General features: G+C 41.5%; 1 protein-coding gene across 3 annotated transcripts in view; it reads left to right on the top strand.

Moving 5' to 3' along the window:
• RALGAPA2 (Ral GTPase activating protein catalytic subunit alpha 2) overlaps positions 1 to 24,150 on the top strand; it is a 493,961-nt gene that overhangs the window by 179,884 nt on the left and 289,927 nt on the right. For all 3 annotated transcript variants that reach the window (XM_068232435.1, XM_068232436.1, XM_068232437.1), the window contains 4 exons: positions 869 to 1,045; positions 13,749 to 13,942; positions 21,358 to 21,456; positions 21,950 to 22,105. In XM_068232435.1, the coding sequence (XP_068088536.1) occupies positions 869 to 1,045; positions 13,749 to 13,942; positions 21,358 to 21,456; positions 21,950 to 22,105 (626 nt within the window). The remainder of the gene's footprint in view (positions 1 to 868; positions 1,046 to 13,748; positions 13,943 to 21,357; positions 21,457 to 21,949; positions 22,106 to 24,150) is intronic.

Genomic DNA, 24,150 nt, shown 5'->3' on the forward strand with positions numbered 1-24,150 from the left:
AGAAATCCCCAGTGGACCCTGTCTAAGGCCTCCGCATCCAAGGCTAGGAGGAAAGAAGGCCTTCGACAGGACCCCATCGAATATAGCATATCTATTACTCGGTGTGTACCGTCTGGTGCTTGGCGGCCTTTGGTGAAGCCAACTTGATCAATCTTAATTAAGCCTGGCAAAACATCTAGCAAACGGTTGGCAATTGCTTTAGTATAGATTTACAGATCCCCATTTTGCAGGGATATAGGGCGGTAGTTGGAGGGAGCAGTATGGTCTTTTCCTGGCTTAGGGGTGACAGTAATAATGTTTTTTGTAATTTCAGGGGGTACTTGTTTTTGGGTTACGAAATTGTTAAATAGTTCATGGAGTAGTACTCATTTGAGAAGCCGTCTGGGCCTGGGGATTTGTGGGATTTTAGCTTCATCATAATGTTTAAAATTTCCGATATGTTGAAGGGTTTATTTATCTGGTCTAGTTGTACTGAGGGAATACTAGGAAGGTTGATTTTACTAAGAAATTCACTGATGTTGTCTGGAGATGGTTGAAAGGTCTGTGGGTCGTCATTAAGATTATATAGGGTGCTGTAGTAATTGCTAAAAGCGTTGAATTGTGGAAGCATTTTAATGTCATTTGTGTTTATTATGGCATTACTGACATAGAGCCCAAATCTCTAGGTGAAAACATCCGTCTGGTAAAATCTGTCTCAAAAAAAGTACTGGGTTCTAGGGTATGATTCAGGATGTCAACAGCCATACAGAGTGTACACATCAGTGTCTGGTGCAGTCAACCTTCAGTTAATCAGAAAAATAGCCTATGTGCTAGCTCATTTATTTCTCATACATTCATCCTTCAGAACTAACAGTCATTTTCGCTGCAGTTGACAGTGTCAGCAGTGATGTGACAAATGGATACAGCCGCGATGCAGAGATTTATCTCATGCCTTGGCAGAACTGTGACGAGGACCCAGATGTTGTTACACCATCAGATGTTGCCATTGATCAAGATGCCAGACATTGGCTGCAGCTCAGTCCTGCGGATGCTGCTCCTTTTACAGGTATTTGAATAGTTACAGGCTCTGATTGCCAGGCTTTATAATATCAGTATCACTTTGTTTTTTCTGGTTATGCATGTACAAGAAAATGTATGCAGAGATTCAGGGCCAGATTTCTGGAAAGGCCACAAAGGCCATGGCCTCGGTTGGTAAAAGCAGAAAGGCGACAGGGCTTGGAGAGATGAGGTGTTGCATCTCAATGCAAATCATCTCTCTTGGTCCACAGCCAGCCGCCCTGCTTTGCTGCCCAAATTCCAGAGATCTCGTCATCTCTCTCACTTCCTGGTGTGTGATGACAGCAGCTGCTGTCATCTGATGATCCTGTCCTCTGTATGAGTGAGACAAGCTGCTGTGAGATGTGCCAGAGGTTTACAATAGAGTTTTCATGCACACATTCATGGACAGGAATTATCAGCTCTGCTAAGTTCTCTCTCCCCTCACTTCTGTGACAGTTTATTACTGGTCAATGCTGTTGACCAGTTAATGCTGTTAAGCCAGACATAAATGTAAAAGGTCTCAGGTCTTTTTTTTCCCCTAGGCAATGACAGTAACAGTCTCTGTGCTATGGTTTAACTCTTTCCTGACTCATTTTAGTAGCAATAGAGCATTGTACTGTTAGCCATCAGTGAAAGCAGGATGTTTTCAAACAAGGTGACCACTAAATGTAATTTATTTTTAATTTGCAAAACAACCTATGTATCTCCTGTGGATGTTACACAAAGGGGAAGAAAGAGGCGCCCAGGGTATGATAAAATTATGTTAAAAGCAACTAAAATGAAAAAGTTTGAGGCGGCTTAACTTAATGTTGACACTTTCAAATAATTTGTAACGTACTTTTAATGTGTACTTGGCAATGCATTTCGTGGCTCTCAGCCCACTTCCTCAGGCTGAATACAGTGCCAAAAGAAAATCAAGCCAGTGTTTGAGGAACCTTTGCCTTTGGATGTTGAATGCTTATATAGCTGTGTGCTTTAACATCTTGTCAGTGTACAGGAACAGAGACTGAAGAAGTCTTATAAGCCAAAAGCTTACTTTTTTCTTCTTTTAACCTCCTTGGCGGTAACCCCGTGTGTGATACTGGGTAAGCCGCCGGAGGGTGCCTCTCAGGCCTTGCTGGGCCGATTTCCATAATTTTTTTTTTTGCTACACGCAGCTAGCACTTTGCTAGCTGCGTGTGCATAAGACCGCCACCGCTACCCGCCGATTCGCCACTATCCGCCACGCAGCCAGACCCCGTGCGCTGCTTGGCCAATCAGTGCCAGGCAGCGCTGAGGGGTGGATCGTGACTCCCAATGACATCACGACGTCGATGACGTCATCCCGCCCCGTCGCCACGGCGACGGGGAAGCCCTCCAGGAAATCCCGTACTTTGAACGGGATTTCCTGATCGCCTATCGCCGGAGGCGATTGAAGAGGGTAGGGGGATGCCGCTGCACAGACCTAAAACACTGCATTCCCGCGGCAGAATGAGGGGTTTAGACCTCCCAAATCCTGGGGCAAACATCCACTACAGCACTAAGCTCTGCCTCTTACAGGAAGTGCTGCCTGAAATTTGCCCCGATGATTTGTGGAGTCTAATCGCCTTGTTCTGGCGCGGGAATGCAGCGTTTTAGGTTTACTGATACTGCTTAACATAGATAGAAGGTAGAAAGGAGATTTTAGATTGGCTTCAGAGTCTCTTTAACCATTGCACTATCCAGGTACTGCTCTTTTGCTGTGAAGATGGGGGTGGTGTTAGGGTTTTTCTCTGGATGAGTGAACAATGGTAGTGGTCTGAGTTTCTAGGGGCATGGACTATGGAGAAGGTGCAAGTCAGTGGCATCATTAGCAGTTATTCTTCAAGTCTTCACCCTGGAATGAGTTTTAATATATAGAGTGTTTTTGCCTATAGCCAATTATACTAAAGTAGCACTCCAGTGCTGACTTACAGGGTAAAAATCTTAACTAGGACTGTGGAGTAGCAACTCTTGGTTTACTGGCATTAGAATTGTTTTTAAAAAGAGTTGACGTTAAAACCCTTCTTTTTTTCTCCATCTTGCTTTATCTTCAGTTTGCACAGAAATGCAGTTTAAAGAGAATGAAGAGTGTTTTATAATTAATCTCACTATGTCTTCATCTAATGTCTATTTAATAAAGATTTTGAAGGATTTGAACCTTTTTTGTTTTCATTTTTTTATTTTCATGTATTTTAAATTGTATAATTTTTTTTTTAGGACAGTGGTCTTTTTAAATCTGAAAAGTGGTTATTCATGAAAAAAGGTGCCCGAAAATTTGGTTGCCTTGTTAAATTTACAGATATTCTACTCTTTTGCGGTGCAACTACAATAGTAAAATATTGGTAAAGGATACCAATATTTTACTACAGCTAAACCTACACCCCCCCCCCCCTTCCCCAAAATCATGCCTATATGCCTAATTTATGGGCAGTGGCGTAGCTAAGCAGCTCTGGGCCCCGATGCAAGTTTTACATTGGGGCCTCCCAAGCATTCTCTACATAACAATTGATTTGGCACACTAAAACCTGTCAATGGCAACTACAGTGTCAGAGGTGCAAGAAGGGGATGGGGAACAGCTTGTTAATGATTACCACTGTTCAAAGTATCTATAGAAGTGATTGTTATGAGCACAGGACCAATAGAGAGCTAATTCTGGAGTTGAGAGAGGGCCCAGATGTGGTTGCAACCTCTGCACCCCCTATAGCTACGCCCTGCCTATGGGAGCCACCCCTAATGCAAAATGCGGGTACAAATAATGGGCACATTTGTAGACACATTTTGCATTGCTGGAGGCCCAATTTCCCACCGTGGCTGCTATTTATATGTGCGGATGTGGCTGCGCCCAAATGTCCTGTTTCTGGGCAGTTCTACTTCCATCTGATGACTCGGTTACTTTTGCTTTCTACATTCAATTTGCAAAAAAAAAAAAAAAAAATTCGAAAAATAATTGGGATTGGAAAGTAACTAATGACATTCCAGTGACACATTTCATTCTTCTTTTGATTGCAGTGTATTGTACTGCTGGAAACGTAGACATGTGTACTACTCATGTTTACTGTAGTCACGTGACGACAATATAAAAGGGCATTGAATAGAACAAAAGGCTGCTTATGGCTGACTTGCTCAGCTGCCAACGCTGGGCTCTTTGTGCTGTGAAAGGTGTACAGGACGTCGGCTTTGTCCAAAGTCGTAACTTGCCTCCCGACAGAGACCTGCAGCTGCTGGCAGGTGTACACAGACACACATTCTAGCCACACATTGTTGCTGGACCCATTCAACTGCTTTGTTGACATAGACACTGTTATCTTTCCTCACTATGCCCTTTGCCACTGAGCGTCTTGTATGCCTGTAACCTGCAGGATGAATGCCGGCCCTATTTATCAGCATTGTGGATATTTGCACGCCGTCTCGTGTGATTGCCAGATCAGAGGCGAGCCCTTTAGATACGTTCTCCCATTCACTCCCACGCAGCTGCAGCTCATTAAAAGGAAGACGTAAGGTAAAGAGGACAGGTGCTAGGAGGCTGCAAGACATCGGCAGTCAGCCGGGTGGACTGGCATTTATTTGTCAATAGGAATCCCTTTGTTGTGCTCTTGGCATGGCTGTATAGCACTGAAGATAGCACTTATCAGAGCTCATTCATTATGGCAGCGGCACATGCAGAGCTGGAACTTGTTGCCACTTAGGAGAGTATGTACACATTCAGTCAGTGCCTTTGTTTTCCGCCTCATTGTTGGGAAAGACACCAAACTCCTTTATAATCTGAGAGTATTTGTTAGAATTTTCTCCTCCAGTAAAGATGTTTCCAGAGAGACCTGACTGTTCTGCATTCAGCTGACAAACGGGCTTTCTGTATTCATTTGACTCCGCGCTTGACAATTATCTTGGGAACAGCACATGCTCTGTGGAGCTGAGTAATGTTTAGATTGGCAAGAATTGACACTACCCATCACTCTTTATTCTCATCTCATGGTAATCAGCTGTTTCTCAGAGCTCCTCTTATAGACTCTTTAGGAAGTGGGTGGGCTTAGTTTTTACTATAATTTGTCTCTGTCTCTACTTAGACTTGAATGGAGGGGGGGGTGTATTGCGAGGTGAGGGGGATTTTTAATTAATGAGAAGCCTCGATGTACACAAAAACTTCTCTATTTAAGTGTAGCCACCTAACAATCCCGTCTGGTTTGGTGGCTGTTAAAAATGCTGTTAGCCAATCCTCGTAACCAGGCGCCCTGAATGATTTGTTATGGGTATCTGTTACCAACTAGAATCCTTTTTTTTTTTTTCCCTTACGGTTGTTGGAAACTATGCATAGATACAAAAAATGAATGAAAAACTGCACGTACTCAACCACGTAGTAGAACCTGTACACTGCGGGGCAGGATGACGGCACGAAAAAACGATGCATAGATCAGACATTTTATGGAAGCTATCTATTATATATCTACTTTATAAAGCCTGGTGGGAGCCTGGATGGGTGGATGGACGAACATTACTGACATTTTCATACAAAACATATCAAATATTTTGTGTCAGCAACAGTCCATCAACTTCTTATTGTACGTTTCTGATCCAGTTCTGTATAATGCCTGAAGAAGAAACTTAACGTTTCAAAAGCTTGCAATAAACCACGTACAGTTTAGGTACGTACACGCGTCTGATATTTCTGAACGACTTGTCATTCAAACCGGTCGTTTGAACGACAGTTTGGCGTGTGTACGAACGATCGTTAGACTGATAGCCGCAGTTTTGACTGAACCGCTTGGTGGATCCGTGGACTAACTGTCGTTCAAATAACAGTTACTGTATATTCTGGCGTATAAGACTACTTTTTAACCCTTGAAAATCTTCTGAAAAGTCAGGGGTCGTCTTATACGCCGGGTGTCATTTATGCCTGGTGATACACCCTGTCCTGTTACCGACTCTTAGATGTCACTGCTGAGGACTGTAGTGAAGCGGCGCAGGCGCACTTGTGCGAGATCTGAGAGGCAGAAAAGGAGGTAAATAGGATACAAAGGTGGGCCAGAAGGGTGAGAGAAGTGTGTTTTATGGGCACAGCATGATCTATTCTTCCATACCGCTCTAATAAACAGGTAGACGAGAGCTGACCAATCCACTTAGGGAGAGGGAGAGTTGACCAATCCAACCAGTTTATCACCTATATACCGTTATATACTGTGTACCACATACAGTACAGCACCAGTATCTGTTCATACATAGCACCAGTATATGATGTTTTTTAATTTTTATTTGCTGTGCGTTAAAAAAAGGGTAGTCTTATACGACGAGTATAACCCAAACTCTATATTTTAACTGGAAAAGTTGGGGGGTCGTCTTATACGCCCAGTCGTCTTATACGCCGGAATATACGGTAGGTCTGTACATGTGTACAAACGACTTGTTTGAAACTAATAGACTTTCAAAGTACAAGTCGTTTGTGCAGTCATTTGTTCTAGACCATTGTTCTCTATCAAGTCCATTGAACAGTCAAATGACATGTAAATTAGCTGTAATTAGCATTTCAAGCGTTTTGTCGCCTGTGTGTACAAGGAGTCTGAACAACTTTTTGTTTGAATGACAAATCGTTCAAACGTGCGGTTTGAAGGACAATCGTGCATAAAATCAGACGTGTGTATGCCCCTTTAGTCGTTAAAGGTATTACCGGAATCCACATTTGTTGGTTTGATGTCTGCATTTCAACAGTCCCTCACAGCACCTCCAATCTAATAACGTCTGCAGTCATAATGTAATGCCCCTATTAAGGCTTATACACATAATGCTTGACCAACCGCACAACAAGTTGTTTACACGACCGTTCACACATACCAACCAGCTAAACAACGGACTCGCTTACTGCGTGTAGAAGCGAAACTACATACTGCACAACATGTCCACATTCAAAAACAACAAAGTTGTTAAAACGACTTTTCCACACGTGGCCAACCTGCAAGATAGTTGTGCAGGTTGATCTGACGGATGGATCTGGCAAACCACCTGTTATCAGTTGGTCTTCTTGTTGTTTGCCATCCATACACACGCCCAACTGTCTTCCAACAGGCCAAGTTTATATCATAGTTGGGCAGATTGTTTGGACATGAGTACAAAACTTTATAGTCCTAAGCCCCGTCTACACGAAGCGACGTTACTTATCAATCGAGCCGCTGATGCGGCTCGATTGATAAGATCCGACAGGTTGGATCTTGCCACCGCCGATTCCCTGCTCGTTCCCCACGAGGGGACAATGGCAGGGAATCGAGCGGAAGATAAGCGGCGCCAGGCGGGGACGAGGGCGGATCGAATCCGGCGAATGTGCGGCGAGCAGGTACGCGCGGGGATGCAGAAGAGGCGATCCGGTGGCTAATCGAGCCGCCGGATCGCCTCATGTAGACGGGGCTTTAGGCTGCTTTCACAGTGAGACATTACAGGTGCACGTTAGTGCAGCCTGTAACGCTCCCCAACGCACAGCAATGTAACTGCAATGGGCTGTTCACAGTGCCCACGTTGCGTTACATTGTAACGCTGCACGTCAATCTAAAGTGCAGCATGCTATGGCGTTAGAGCGGCTTTGCCGCGTTAGCCTGCTTGCACAGGCGCAGTGATTAGCCACATGGCTAATTAATATTCACTGCACTGTGCTGACGTCACTGGCGGGATCACGTGATGGGGAGTGTTCCGCTCACGTGGTCTCCACCAGCGCATGCGTACTATAGTACGCATCACGGACACATCAAAGAGCAGCTTAAGAGCAGCTCTTTGCTAACGTCCTCTGCCACCACCACCATGCGTTGCGTTAGGTGCATGTTATGCGACCTTAACGTAGCACCTAACGCAACGTCTTAGTGTGAAAGAAGCCTAAATGTTCCCATACATGTAGCGATTTTTCAGTACGGACGACCATTCGATTAGATCATTTTATTGAATCGAGAAGGAATCGAGTGTGTTCCAGAATTTCCAATCAATGAAAAGTGGCTGATTTCATGTCGAATCGACCAGCTTACTCGATTGAGCAGGATGCAAGATATCGATCGATCGCATAGGAATCGGGTACTGTTCACATGCCATTCAATCGATTTTTGCATTCAGAGCATGAAGACACAACATTGGTCAAATCGAATGTGAAGGTGAATCGCATAGGATATCGTTTTTAGTGTGTGGGTTACTAGTCGATCGATTTTCGATCAACCATACTAAAGTCGGGGGGGGGGGGGGACAGATGGACACAGAAGAAAGACTGTAAACAATCCTCCTACTTAAAGGAAAACTTAAGTCAAATAAAAAAAATGACATTTACTCACCTGGGGCATCCCTCAGCACCCCGAAGCTGGATTGTGCCCTCGCAGCCCCGCTACAATCGTCCTGTCCCCGCCGGCGGCTACTTCCGGTTCGGCGACAGCCGCCGACAGGCTGGGAACGCGGCTGATTTTCCGCGTTCCCAGCCGCTGCTATCACCCTCTATGCTGCTATAGCGTATATATAGACGCTATAGCAGCATAGAGGGTGATAGCAGCGGCTGGGAACGCGGAAAATCAGCCGCGTTCCCAGCCTGTCGGCGGCTGTCGCCGAACCGGAAGTAGCCGCCGGCGGGGACAGGACGATCGTAGCGGGGCTGCGAGGGCACAATCCAGCTTCGGGGTGCTGAGGGATGCCCCAGGTGAGTAAATGTCATTTTTTTTATTTGACTTAAGTTTTCCTTTAAAGCATATCTAAAGTGACATAAAATAAACATAGGTACATCTAGCACTACTCCTTCTAGGAAGTGGTCTGAAGTCCCTTTATATTTTTCAGTATGCAGTGAATAAAAAAAATAGTAATGTATGCATATGAGCTTGTTGAACAGCTTGTTGAAATTAGCCAGATGTTCTGAAAAGTAAATAAAAGAATTATACTCTCTTATCCGGCTGAGAAAAGGCTGCAAATAAGTTTTTAGTTCTGGAAAGTTCAAAGGTGCATTAGGCAGTGTTCCCTTTACAGTGGAAAACTTTTTGTTTTTGTTTTTTTGGTTCCGTTTTACAGCATGACACATAACAGACAGTGAATAGGATCCATTTACACTTGTCCTTTGGATCCGTTTTGTTGAGCAGACCACACTTCTGTGCTGTCCATGATTTTCCCGGACAGGCGGTTGTTTTCCATATAGCCATGTGGTTGGAACGCGCATCCCCCCGCTCCAGCCAGATGCCAATGGATCAGCGGAGTGGACACTACACTGTCTGTTCCCACTGACATTCACAGTCCATGTTGTCTTCTACGAAAGTCAGATTGGTAGTCTGTGCAAATAAAACATCTGTTACTGGATTTAGCACTATGGGAAACATGTGTAAAAGTGCTAGTAAATGTTAGCATTTTTTAATCCTTCAAGTATTTATCTGAAATCAGATTGTTTTGTATGAAAAAAATAAAACAGCCAAACAAATTTCAGCAATTCATTTTCAATGGGAAAATGTAAACTGCAGCCATTCTTAGACTGTTAATCGCAGGGTTTCCACACTTGGCACACTTGGTCACTGGGTGACTGGGATTAATATTCAGGAAAGTGAGTGAAGCCTTCATTGAACAGCCAATTAAAGATTTACCTATTGATTTTCAAGGGGAATACTTGACCACTTCACCTCCCAGGTTTTTTCCCCTTAAAGAAACACTGAAGCGAAAAAAAAATATGATATAATGAATTGGTTGTGTAGTATGGATAATTAATTACTAGATCATTAATAATTACTAAAACATTAGTAGCAAAGAAAATATTCCCATATTTTATTTTCAGTTATATAGTTTTTTTAATAACATTGCATAATTCTCTAATATTTGCAGTTTACACACTACTCTGCATTCTAAATGATTTTACAGAGCCAGTGAACTATTGACCTGTCCTCTGCAGAAGAAAATCAAATACAGTGACTGACCGTTGAGATAACAAGCTTCAGAAGACCGAGCTCTCTGTGCCTTTGAAAGTCGTGGAGCTTAATGGCTCTTTTGCATAGATAACTGGAGTTTCTTAAAGAGACTCCGTAACAAAAATTGCATCCTGTTTTTTATCATCCTACATGTTCCAAAAGCTATTCTAATGTGTTCTGGCTAACTGCAGCACGTTCTACTATCACCATCTCTGTAATAAATCAACTTATCTCTCTCTTGTCAGACTTGTCAGCCTGTGTCTGGAAGGCTGCCAAGTTCTTCAGTGTTGTGGTTCTGCTATGAACTCCCCCATCCAGGCCCCTCTCTGCACACTGCCTGTGTATTATTTAGATTAGGGCAGCTTCTCTCTTCTCTCTTATCTTTTACAAGCTGGATAAATCCTCCTCTGAGCTGGCTGGGCTTTCACATACTGAGCAATTACATACAGGCAGAGCTGTCTGCACTCTGCAGGAAGAAACAGCCTGACACTTCAGTGGAAGATAGCTGCAGGGGGAAAGAAACACACAAATGATCTCTTGAGATTAAAAAGGAAGGGTGTATACAGCCTGCTTGTGTATGAATGTATTTTTTATGTGTGGACATACTGTACATCAACCTACTTCCTGTTTTGGTGGCCATTTTGTTTGTTTATAAACAAACTTTTAAAAACTGTTTTTAACCACTTTTAATGCGGCGGGGAGCTGCGAAATTGTGACAGAGGGTAATAGGAGATGTCCCCTAACGCACTGGTATGTTTACTTTTGTGCGATTTTAACAATACAGATTCTCTTTAACTCTTCCTGTACTGGAAACAATATTAGACTTATGTTTCTGCTCCTAATGTTTTATTTCTTAGCTGTGCTACTCATACAGTACAAATCATTGTATCATAATTTTGTTTTCGCTTCTGTGTCTCTTTAAACATCAGAGCAATAGTGCTCCTTCCATTCATTCACCTATAACTTTATTGCTACTTATCACAACAAAACCATCTTTTTTTTTTTCACCACTAATTAGGCTTTCCTTGGTTGGTACTTTCTGCTAAGAATTATTTTATTCTAAATGCATTTTAATGGAAATAATTAGAAAAGAACGGTAGAAATGCATTATTTCTCAGTTTTCGGCCATTATAGTTTTAAAATAATACATGCTACCATAAATAAAACCCACACATTTTATTTGCTCATTTGTCCCGGTTATTGCAACATTTAAAATATTTCCATAGTACAGTGTATGGCGCAAATATTTTATTTTGAAATAAAGGTGTATTTTTTCAATTTTGCGTCCATCACTATTTACAAGCCGATGATTTAAAAAAATAACAGTAATATACCCTCTTGATATACCTATTAAAAAAAAGTTCAGTCCCTAAGGTAACTATTTGTTTGTTTGTTTGTTTTTTATGTTATTTTTTTTTAAATACAAAAAAACAACAACTGGGTACTCTGGGAGAGTATGGGAGGGAAAGATTTAACTTTAAATGTAAATGTGGGACTTTTTATTAAAAAAAATAGTATGTAGGGGTAATTTTACTATTTCGCCCCAAGATGGCCCCGTGCATTCCTTTCTGTTGAATACTTTTAGTACGCTTATCAGGAAGCAATGCATGGCCACGTTGCTTTTGGTTTTTGTGAATGACGTGGCATCTCATTGATCGCCGGCGCTCATTCACATGGGGACTTGGATTAATGAATGGGAACTGTTTTCCCATTCATTCATCCCCCTTTACCGATCGGCGGCGAGAACGAGCGTGGGTGTGAGCAGGAGTGCACGGCGGCAAGGTAGGAGTATCTTCGTCGCTACAAGGTACAGCAGGGACTGAGATACTCGTCCTGGGGGAGGGGAAGTGGTTAAACTCCGGCTATTTTTATTGTTAATGCCAGTTACTCAAACCTGTTACAGCCGGTCATTGGCTAACTGGGCTTCAAATTCTCTAAAGGGGATGGAGCCACAAACAGCCAATCAGATTTATTTGCTTGATAAACTGCTTCCATTCACACATTTTTGATGCCAGGTACCTGAAAGCTCACAAACTTGGTCATTGAGTGACTGTGTATCAAGGGTACAAAAAGGGGGCAGCGCCAAAAAAAATTCACTGGGAAAATGTAAACTGCAGCCATTCTTACACTGTTAATGGCAAGGTTCTTAAAGGGGCAGTTTAGTGAAAATGATTATTTACAATTAATCACATATCAGTTATCTAATATGGAGAGCATATGTTTCTCCATAGACCGTGTGTTAATAAAAGTAGATGATATCACTAATTCTGCTTTCACAGAGAGCTGTGCTGCTTCAGTAGCATACTAAGTGACGGACTTCACTGATAGCAGACACTCCTGCTGATTTATAAAGCTGACTCGCACACTACAGAGAGCTGCTGTTCTCACATGTAACTAGCTAAGTAAATAGATAAAGCAGGCTGCTAATTAGTTACTTACTTAGCAGCCTGTTTGTTTATTTACTTAGCTAGTTATAAAGAACAGCATGGCTCTCTGTAGTGTGTGAGTCAGCCTTATAATCAGCTGGAGTGTCTGCTACTATCAGTGAAGTTAGTCACTTAGTATGCTAATGAAGCCGCTCAGCTCTCTGCAAAAGCAGAATTGGTGATATCATCTACTTTTTTTAACACAATATTGGCCTCAATTCACGGAGCATTATCAAACGTTTATCAAACACTTTATCAAACGTTTGATAATTTACCTCATGAGTAAAATCTCATTTTAAATTCACTAAGGTGTTATATATTTCTCGAATGTTTTACCGATAAAACGTTCAACAAATATATAACACCTTAGTGAATTCAAAATGAGATTTTACCCATGAGGTAAATTATCAAACGTTTGATAAAGTGTTTGATAAACGTTTGATAATGCTCCGTGAATTAAGGCCATTTTGTCTATGGAGAAACATATGCTCTCCATATTAAATAACTGATATGTGATTAATGGAAAATAATAATTTTCACTAAACTGCCCCTTTAAACTTAGCATAGATGGTCATTGGGTGACTGGGATTACTATTCAGTAAAGTGGGTGGAGCCTACAACAGCCAATTAAAATTCACCAATTGGTTTTCAAGGTAAATATTTACATGTTTGCCATTTTCACATGGTTAATAGAAGAGGCCTAGAGTCCTGCATAGGCTATAAGGAGATGGGCTAGTCCAAAACCTTTCGGATCTATTAGATTTTTACTACTTACTGTAAGTGACAGCAACATAGGAGAAAAGTCATTTATGGCTCATTTTACTCTGGTAGAAACATACTTCTTATTTGTATGCGTTTACGTTTTACATTTTTACGATAGTGAAGTGTGATTGCATTTACTGCATGCTTGCTTCAGGTATGTGATTCATACACTACTGATGCATGAAAGATCAACAGGATAGCCAGGCAACTGGTATTGTTTAAAAAGAAAAAAATATGGCAGCCTCCATACCCGCTCACTTCAGTTGTAATTTAAGAATCCGGGCTGTGAAAATCATACAGGCAGTCATTGCCAGTCTTCTTCTAGAAATGGCCATCTGTTATAAATGTGGCAGTGATGTTGCCCACTCATTCCTAGACTACCTTGCAAGTCTCCTGTTGCAAATCTACACCAGCAATTTGAACTAAAGCCATGCTGTAGAGGTTAGATTGCTGAGAACAACATTCTTGTTTGCACATGGGTAATGATAAACTTGCACTTTTTGTCTTGAATGAGTAGTTATGTATTTTATAAGGATTACATATACAAGCTGCCAGGTTAATAGAGTTGTTGATCTGTTGGCATTTTATATGCACCTGCTATATAGCTAATCGTAACATGCTGTTTTGCTTGCAGACAGTAGCGAGTGCCTTGCAGGGGACTGTAGCATCATAGCAGGAGGCAATCTGTCCGGCTGGCACCCAGACTCTGCGGCTGTTCTGTGGAGGAGGATCCTGGGAATTCTTGGAGATGTGAATAACATTCAGTCCACCAAAATTCATGCCAAGGTGTTTGGCTACCTCTATGAGCTGTGGTACAAGCTAGCGAAGGTATGACTCCTCTGTTGTCTGTTTTTTCTGTGTGTATTCATGCTGTGTTTATGATGGGTCTTTGGTAAAAATGGTACTGGGAACTGCCAGTCAGCTTATAACCTGCTCTAGAAAAGACAGCTGCAGTCTAAAGGTGCTCATTAATGGTACTATTTTTAGTGAACAATTGCATTTTTAATCAGATTAACCAGACCGTATTGGATAAAAACATGAAGAAGCTGATGGGGCAATTGACCCTGAATGATCGTATTATCAGTTGTTTCCTTAAATCATAACTGTCAGGCATAATATCAAAAAGTCAATTCTTTATTTTTATCTGATGAACAAGTAATAAGGATGCTAACCAGGCAATTCAAAAGTTAAAGAGAACCCGAGGTGTGTTTAAAGAATGTTATCTGCATACAGAGGCTGGATCTGCCTATACAGCCCACCTTCTGTTGCTATCCCAAACCCCACTAAGGTCCCCCTGCACTCTGCAATCCCTCATAAATCACAGCCATGCTGTGAGGTTGTGTTTACATCTGTAGTGTCAGTCTCAGCTGCTCCCCCACCTCATGCATAGCTCCGGTCCCTGCCCCCGTTCCTTCCCTCCAATCAGCAGGGAGGGAAGGGATGCAGGCGTGGACTGGAGTTCTGCAGGAGGCGGGGAGAGCAGCAGACTGCCACTATAGAGATAAACACAGCCAGCTCTGACAAGCTGTTTGTCAGCAGCGTGGCTGTGATTTATGAGGGATTGCAGAGTGCAGGGGGACCTTAGGGGGGTTTGGGCTAGCAACAGAGGCTGGGCTGTATAGGCAGATCCAGCCTCTGTATGCAGATACAATTCTTCAAACCCACCTCGGGTTCTCTTTAAATATCCCTCCATCTCCAATCTTCTCCATTAAAAAAAATTCCCCAGTTTCCCTGGCTCTTATTTGGTACATCTGTCGCACAAAGGAAGTTGCTAGGCATGCTGGGTTTTCTTTTTTTTTCTTTACTTCCCCCTCAGACATAACTAATGCAGCCTTATTGTCTAGAGCCTCTTTCCCTCAGGTTTTCCCCTCTGGTTTTCCCCTCCCACACCTCTGTTCCTCTCTGATTGGCCAATAATTATCATGCTGAGATGCTGAGAAAAGGGCGGGCAACCTAACAAAGAACAGAGTCACATTTTGATAAAAAGTTGTAGACTTTCCCTTTTTCACTCTGAAAGGAATGCTAGATTCTTATCACACAGGCTAATGACCTTATGGCCTCTAATTACTTTTACAACACAGCAGAGAGGAGATTGACGTCTTACTGTTGCTGCTTCATTGAGAGCTTGTTGTCTCATATACGGAGTCCAAGATCCTGTAATATGAGTATCAATCAGTGACATTCTGAATGTTTTGCTGAAGTTTCAGTGAATACTATATGTTATGTTCAGCATGTCATTGTTGTTCCTCCATATAGCAAGTGCTCTCATGTAGTAAAATAATACGGCTGTGTGTGTATGTACTGGGATCAGAGCTGCAACAAGGGACTTGTCGGCTGCAAGGGGCTGGAGGAAGCCCCAGGTAAGTAGATCTGGGGGTAGTATAGATTGCCTGATATTTCCTTTAAGTCTAGGTGTTTTTATCTGCATGGGGAAAACACATTGGTCCTCAGTTTTCCTGTGCAGAAAGCGAGGGGGGTGGGTGGCCCCATCCAAAGTTTTGCGGGGGGCATACAAAGTTTCGAAGGGGGGCCCAGTGATGTCTAGTTACGCCCCTGTTCGTTTAGATAATTTTGTTTGATTATTCTGTTAGATTAAATACAAAAGATTTTTCCAACATGTCCGATCAGATTTTTATTGAAAAACCGGGATAATCATTCGCGTTTCTTGATCAAAATAAAGATTATTTTTTACTTTCATTCAAATCGATCGTTTTGCTTGAATAAACTGGAAAATCAACCTTTTTTATTGTAGCGTGTATGGGCACCATAAGAAGGATTTTCTCTTTTTGTACTATAGAAAAATCACTAAAATCAAAATGTGGACAGTGCAATACATATGATCAAAAAGATTTCTCCGCACACCTTCCATAAAGTAAAACCAGTCCTTTTATTGAATCATAGTAGAAAAATAGCAAAAATAGAACAGCATGCAAGCTGCTGACGCGTTTCTGACCCCACTGGGTCCTTAGTCGTTGCTGTTGTGACTCATCACAAATGGTCTTAAAGGACTTAAGAGGTGAATTGCATAAAAAAAGTTATTTACCTCATTGCAAAAGCAGACCTCAGGGCAGACGAACAGCACCTACATTGTCACTATCAGGTGCTTTATCAGCCTAATCCATGCTTCATTGTAGGTCCCGACCCTTCCCAGTGTCGCCTTAGCAGAATCGCCGTTTTAAAAATCTACCTCCTGCGCAGCTCGCATAGCCGCGGCTGCGCAGGATTACAGCCCCGCTCGTGTCTGCCCTCACTCCATTCGCTCTGTTATACGTCATGTGGGCGGCTCCACACGACCTCCCACATGACTAACTACACTGCCAGCTAGCCGCGCCCCCTCAGCAGAGAATACAAGCGCTGAGCGAGTGAGTCCTTAACTTGAATCCTTGTGCAGATCGCTTGATACTCCTCCCTGTATTGCCTGATGAAGCGGGATTGAGCCTGCGAAACGCATTGCAAATTTTTTGGGAGTTTCTAATAAATGTGTTTGACTGTCTGATGGAGGTAAGCCCACCACTTCCTCCATCATTTTTGCCATTTGAGTTAGTTTTTAAGCTCATTTAATCTACTTTTATACTTTTGGCGCCTCTGTTCATTGTATACAATTTCGAGTCCACCCTTGGTGGAGGGTTGCTACCCTTTTTTCCTGTCTACAGAGTGCAATTTCTTAATCCTGAGTGGGGTCAGGATAATCTCCCCACCTGCCTTTACAGTGGTTGCCTGCTAGTGACCCTGACTTGTGAGTATCTAGCAATACGAATTTATTGCCACCTTATCCAGTACGTATTACACTATTGGGGCTCTTGGTTTTCCCTGTTTTTATAGATATGGGTGAGTGTTAGTTTAGCACTTCTTTGCAGCTGATCAGCATTTAGGTGAAATATCTAACAGCATATGGCCAGCTTAAAGGACAACCGAAGTGACATGGTGAGATAGACATGTGTATGTACAGTGCCAAGCACACAAATAACTATGCTGTTCTTTTTTTTTTTTTTTCTTTTCTTTCTCTGCCTGAATAGTTAAGAATCAGGCATGCAAGTGTCAGTTTCTGTCCGGGTCAGACTGGGTCAGACTATAGCATAACCCAACACTGATAAGTAATTACTGCCATAAAACACTTTCCTGTCAGTAAATGGCTTCTGAGAGCAGGAAAGAGATAAAAAGGGTCAATAATTCATAGATTTGCGCTCTGGCATACTTCAATGAAGGTGTCATTGAGCAAAGACAATGAGACAGTAAAAACTTTAAAAACTACATTAAAATATAAAAGAAAACTGTAGGATATCTTAAAAAGTCATTTGTAGGAGGAGGTGGATAGATGAAATTGTTTTTCTCATCAGTTTATTTTCACCTCGTGATGAACAGCAAGTGGCTTTCATTTACTAGCACGGCTTTCACTTCCTGGGCAACACTACAACACCACAGTCTGTTCAAAGACCCGTGCAATAATGTAGGACCCTCGTCGGGCACCGCTTTTCATTTCATAGGAACCTAAGTCTCCATTTCCATAGCCTTTCTTCATTAGTGTCACCCCCATTACATATATGTTCCTTATTGAATGTACGATTCAATGACGTGTCATGGAACTATTTTTGAAATCCTTTTCTAGTCCTAATTATTATGAAGTTGCAAAAGTTTGTGCCTATCTTACAAGATGAGGATAACATTATAATTTATATATATATTAATATTATAAAATTATTATTACCAGTGCTGCTTTTTAGGAGGGGAGAAGCCATTTACCCAGCTTTACAGGCAAGATTCTGAAGGTGCTGCCAGTTAGCACAGCACGCCCTGTGACTTGTACAAGCTACAGATAGAATAATGTAATTTTAAATAATGAGCACTAGATGGCAGCACGAGATAATGCTGACTGATGGAATAAATTTGGCTTATTTAAAAATGAAAGCATTGGTATATCTTTGATTTATAATCCTGTACAGAGTTTTAGTTTATTTTGTTTATTAAATGGAAAGTTTTTTTTGTTTAAAGACAGCAAATTTGAAAGTCACAGATAATACTAACCTCAACAGCCTCCTCAGCAGCTTAAAGTGGAATGAAACCCAGCATTTCTTCTTTGCTCTAAAAGATTGTTTACAGCATATTATATACTACCACATTTTTTTCTAGAACAGCGTTCAACTAGTTAAACACAGGACTTACAAACTCCCTGCAGGGAAATCTGGACGCATCCCAACTAGTGTTTATCTTGTGTTTAACATTATCTTGTGTGTACTTAATTGTATCAAGTGAGGAATGTAAACACTCCTCTGACTGAGCAGACACTCCAGAACACAGAGAGGTACTCAGAAATCATTCCTGGTACATTACAATAGAAATTTGGGGACCATATCCATACCAGTGTTTAAAATGGACAGAGAAATGTGTCCTAGTTGATAATACACACCTTTCCTGATTCAGTCCCATCAAGCAATTTGAGCTTTGCCAAAAATGTTTGAGGACTGGAGGTCGACATCCCTGCTTCAGGGGCTCAGTAGAGTCCCTTTTGGAAAAGGAATAATCCAAACGTGTGTGTGAGGCTGCATGGATGAGTGGTTTGCTTTGTTTTTTCTTCAAACTAGAAAGTCACCATAAGTATAGATCAAATTATAGAGAAAAAGATCTCACAACGCACCATTTATTGTTAAAAAAAGTACTAGTTTTTATTTATATTAAATATGTCATGAATCAATAAACACTTAAACACATACAAATTTTCCACACAGAGAGACTATAAGACAAGGGAAGGAGACAAGACGAATTAAAAACCCACAATGGAGACTGCTGGCTGCATAATAAATGCGGTTGGAGCAAAAAGTACAAACCAAAATAACCATATAGGGGGCATCCGAGCACTATAGAATTAGTGATGAACCGCCAGGTAGTTACCTGTACTATGCCCCCGCTCCAAACCAGGGCTGTGGAGTCGTGGAGTCGGAGTCGTGGAGTCGGGCAATTTTGGGTGCCTGGAGTCGGAGTCGGGAAAAAATGCTCCGACTCCGACTCCTAATGAATTTGTAACTGTAATTAAAATAGAAAATATGATAAAATGTTCTATTTCTCAGATAATAGTCATTAAAAATAATGTATATATACAGTATATATACAGTAATAGCTGTGCTTAGTCCACAAAAATGAAATAAACCAATCAAAATTAGTTACTTGTGCTGCTTCAATAAAGCAGTCCCCGTATTTTTAAGGTCAGATATACATATCTGATTGTGACTGTATATATGATGTGTACACAGGAATCTCTTATATATACTAAATAACATCTATGCTGTAAGAATAAAGCCTGATGTGTAGCTGTGTCACTAATAGAGATGGTCAACGAGATGAAAATAATTCTGCATTGATGCTGATTTATGCAAATGTATGCACTCCCTTTGCTGATGAAATCAAATAATGTGATATGTTATTAAAATTTGGTTTGGTGACTACAAATTAAAGGGTAACTGAGACGGATGAAAAGTAAAGTTTTATACATACCTGGGGCTTCCTCCAGTCCCCTTCAGGCTAATCAGTCCCTCGCTGTCCTCCACCACCCGGATCTTCTGCTATGAGTCCTGGTAATTCAGCTAGTCAGCGCTGTCCGGCCGCATGCCGCTCCCACAGCCAGGAACATTCTGCACCTGCGCAATAGTGCTGCACAGGTGTAGTATGCTCCTGGCGGCAGAGTGTGTGCATGCGCACTACGCCTGACTGGCTCAAGTACCTGGACTCATAGCAGAAGATCCAGGTGGTGGAGGAGGACAACGAGGGACTGATTATCCTGAAGGCGGCTGGAGGAAGCCCCAGGTATGTATAAAACTTTAATTTCATCTGTCTCAGGTTTACTTTGTTACACAGTAGTACTATACTCTACATATGCACTCCCCACAGAGCTGCAGGGAATCCACTGAGAATGCTGTGCACATTGAACACAGAGGTGTTGTCTGTTTACAATCTCCTCATTCCCCTGCAGAGTACCTGCACATCATTCTTACATGTACCCACACTTACATTGCCTAGGGCAGTGATGGCCAACCTTGGTACTCCAGCTGTAGTGGAACTACAAGTCCCATGAGGCATTGCAATACTCTGACAGCTCTAAGCATAACTTGGGGAGGCAGAGGCATGATGGGATTTGTAGTTTTGTCACAGCTGGAGTGCCAAGGTTAGCCATCAGTGGCCTAGGGCCTGATAGATGTTCTTTGTTCCGCTTTGTACCTTTTACAAGTACTCTTACCAAGGACTAGTTTTAGTCTAAAGGGAATAAATATAGTAGTCTACATATCCTTCTCACTTCAGTTGTCTTGTAAAATTCCTAAGCGTTGGCAGTTAAGAGACGAATTTCATGTTACATACTTTTAATCAACAAAATTGTAATATGCAAATTAGAGGAGTCGGAGTCGTGGAGTCGGTGGAATCCTAAACTGAGGAGTCTGAGTCGGAGTCGGTGGATTTTTGGACCGACTCCACAGCCCTGCTCCAAACGCCGAAGCCACCATGTAAGAAGGTCTTACACGTGTCGCCGGATCTCCTGGCTTCCTCAGAGACCACATTGTGGGTTTTTAATTTTGTTTTGTCTCTTGCCCTTGTCTTATAGATTCTCTATGTGGAAACTTTGTATGTGTGTAAGTGTTTGATTCATGACATATTTAATATAAATAAAAATGATGACATTAACTATAAATGGTGCGTTGTATGATCTTTTTCTCTATAATTTGACTTTTGCTTTGTTGCCTCTAGATATGCACGTTTATATATTGTTATATTATTGATTAATAACATGGTTGTGCTCTCTGGATACACATATTGGTTACCATAAGTATATATGACTGCTATATGTGTGTGCATTTATGGGAAGGAAGCCGAAATCAGATGACTGTTAAAGCGGCCCTAAACTCAGAACTTCCTCTCTGCTCCAAAACATACACAACAGCATAATGACCTTTAAAGAAAAAAACATTTCTTTGTTACAGTTGATACAAATCATGCAATAAATCTGTAGTGTTTCTACTTCCTGCTTTCATGGAAGCAGACATATTGTTAACAACCTGTGCTTTCAAATGAGCTTATCTGCCATAGCAATCAGCTGACCCAGGGGAGAGATCAATTTACAACTGGTGATTATGCACAGATGAGGGAGAATTAGACCAGCTGATACACATTATACATATATTGTGCATTTCTATATGTATTCCTTCTGTCCTGTGAAAGAGTTCTGGTCCACTTTAAAGTATCAACATATTTTTCTCTTTCAGATCAGAGACAACCAGTCAATCAGTCTGCACAATCATTCTTCCCCGCCTCCTCCCGTTTTGATCCCGCCTCTCAGAATGTTTGCATCATGGCTGTTTAAGGTGAGCCTTAGGTGTACATAGACAGCAGGTCACATCTTGGCTTTCAGAGCATTCCTCTGCTATGCTTTGTGTTTATCTCTAGGTTGGTGTGAAACAGAAAATTTGCGCAATGTTTTCTACGTGTATAGAAACTTGCGGTAGAAAAGAACCTGCTTATGGCAGAACCTTGCATGAGCACTCACTTACTGTGAGTGTTACATAAGAGAAAAATGTCATTGCTGTAGTTTATGTTGTGATTCTATGTATCAACATTACTTTTTATAAATCTTGGAACGCTTAACGTATGAGATCCTCTGTACATTTTGCCTATGTTGGTCATAGCGTATGTATAGCACAATGATGTCACTTCAATTTGCAAATTACTGGAAACAGTTGTTGTGGCTTAGTGTGCATCATGTCATTAGAGTGTGTGCTAATATATTTGGGTTAATGCTTTTTTTTTTTTGTTTGATTTATGTTTAATTTTGACCAGTTTGGTTGTGCTTATTGATAGGCTACTACCTTGCCAAGTGAGTACAAGGAGGGCAAGCTGCATGCTTACAGACTGATCTGTGGTATGATGACAAGACGTCAGGATGTCCTGCCAAACTCTGATGTCCTGGTTCAGTTCTACCTTGTCTTACACAATGGCCTCAATCATGAAGATCAAGTAAGTGCTATTGGATTTACTGCCTAACCATTTGGCACAGGTATGATGGGAAATATGTAGCCAAAAAAAGAACCAGAAGAGAAAATCACGCATATTTATGTTAAAGCGGATCTGATATGAAGAACCAACTATAATCTTATCTTATCTAAAGTTTAGATAGTTTACACAGCAAATCTAGCTGCAAACAGCTTTAATAGAATATGATTATTTCTTCCTGTGATACAATGACAGCAGCCATGTTTGTAAACATTACACAGAGTCAGGCTTATCTACATCTTGAGCACTCAGCCTGTGAAAAAAAACCTAATCCCTCTCCTCCTCCCTCCTCCCCTCTGCCTCTGAAATCTCGGGCTAGTATTACCTCCCCCTCCTCCTGCCCAGACTGAGCTCCCATGATCCCTTGCTGCTGTCTGAAAGTGCCTTGGCTCTCTGAAAACCTGTGGGCGTGGCTTGTTTAGTTTATAGGGAATTAGAGTATTAAAACAAAAACAAAAAAGTATTTGGCTTGAGGAATGCCCTATAAACAATAGGAAAGGAACACAATTATGCATCTCGGATCCACTTTCAATTTAGTGTGGGGGTAGTAGCCTATCCCAGCTTATATCATAAATTATTGGTCAGCGTCACCACATCCTATATAATGTATTCTTTTATTTACGGTATATAGAGGCTTGGCAGGTAGGACCTTTTTGGGGATAAATGGCACAACTGGGTAAAGTAGATCATAAATCGGATCAGTAGTTAATTAAAATTTATTAACAAAGCACATGAACAAGTTTTTTTTTTTTTTCTTTTAAACATAGCTCAACGCATATAACCATTATACAATAATGGATGTGCACATTTTTCTTCAATAATCAAAATTTTTAGTAATGTATTAATACCTCTAACACCCTTGTTTTTGGTGTTTGGTAGAGCAAATTCTCCCCATATGTCAGAGAGGCCCATTAATAGTAAGATACAAACTGTTGAAATAGTTAAGTTGATGTTTTAGCTGAGGTGTGGGATACAAACTCAATGCGTTTCGTGACCCATATTGAGACCGTTGTGCCACTTTTTCAGGAGTGGTCCCGCCTTAAACGGTTTTTAGACCGGATTTTTGTTCATCATTAATACATACTATATCTTAGGAGCAAATTCTGCATATAGATCAAAAGATCTAGAATAATTTAGAGGTATATCGGCAAAACATCATCACAGATTGCCTCTAGCTGCATCCAAAGGTTCCAGTTGAATGCCATCTGCTGCATAGTGGCGTGCATACCCAAGTTTGGCACGTTTAGGTACAGTCCAGTCCATACATATCGGGACATCAAAACATTTCTAACATTTTTGGCTCTGTACACAACCAGTTGTTAAGGAAGTAAAAGTAATGGGACAGTATAGTACTCATAAATTAAACATTCACTTGTTAATACTTGGTTGCAAATCCATTACAGTCAATTACAGCCTGAAGTCTGGAGCGCATAGACATCACCAGACACTGAATTTCATCCCTGGTGATGCTCTGCCAAGTCTCTACTGCAACTTCTTCTTCAGTTCCGGCTTGTTCTTGGTGCACTTTCCCTTCAGTTTTGTCTTGAAGACAAAACACTTCCGAATTCATCCTGCTGATTTTGTCAGCAGTCACATCATCAATAAATACAAGAGAACCAATTCCATTGGCAGCCATACATGCCCACGCGATGACACTACCACTACCATGATTCACTGATGAGGTGGTATGCTTAGGATCATGAGCAGTTCCTTTCCTTCTCCATACTCTTCTCTTCCAATCACTCTGGTACAAGTTGATCTTGGTCTCATCTGTCCATAATATGTTGTTCGAGAACTGTGAAGGCATTTTTACATGTAATTTGGCAAACTCTAATCTGGTCTTCCTGTTTTTGAGGCTCACCAATGGTTTTCATCTTGTAGTGAACCCTCTGTATTCAGTCTGGTGAAGTCTTCATTTTAATTAATTATACCTACCTCTTGGAGAGTGTTCTTGTTCTGGCCAACTGTTGTAAAGGATGTTTTCTTCACCAGGGAAACAATTCTTCGGT

Source organism: Hyperolius riggenbachi, chromosome 4 (genome assembly GCF_040937935.1).
Source record: "Hyperolius riggenbachi isolate aHypRig1 chromosome 4, aHypRig1.pri, whole genome shotgun sequence".
NCBI lineage: Eukaryota > Metazoa > Chordata > Amphibia > Anura > Hyperoliidae > Hyperolius > Hyperolius riggenbachi.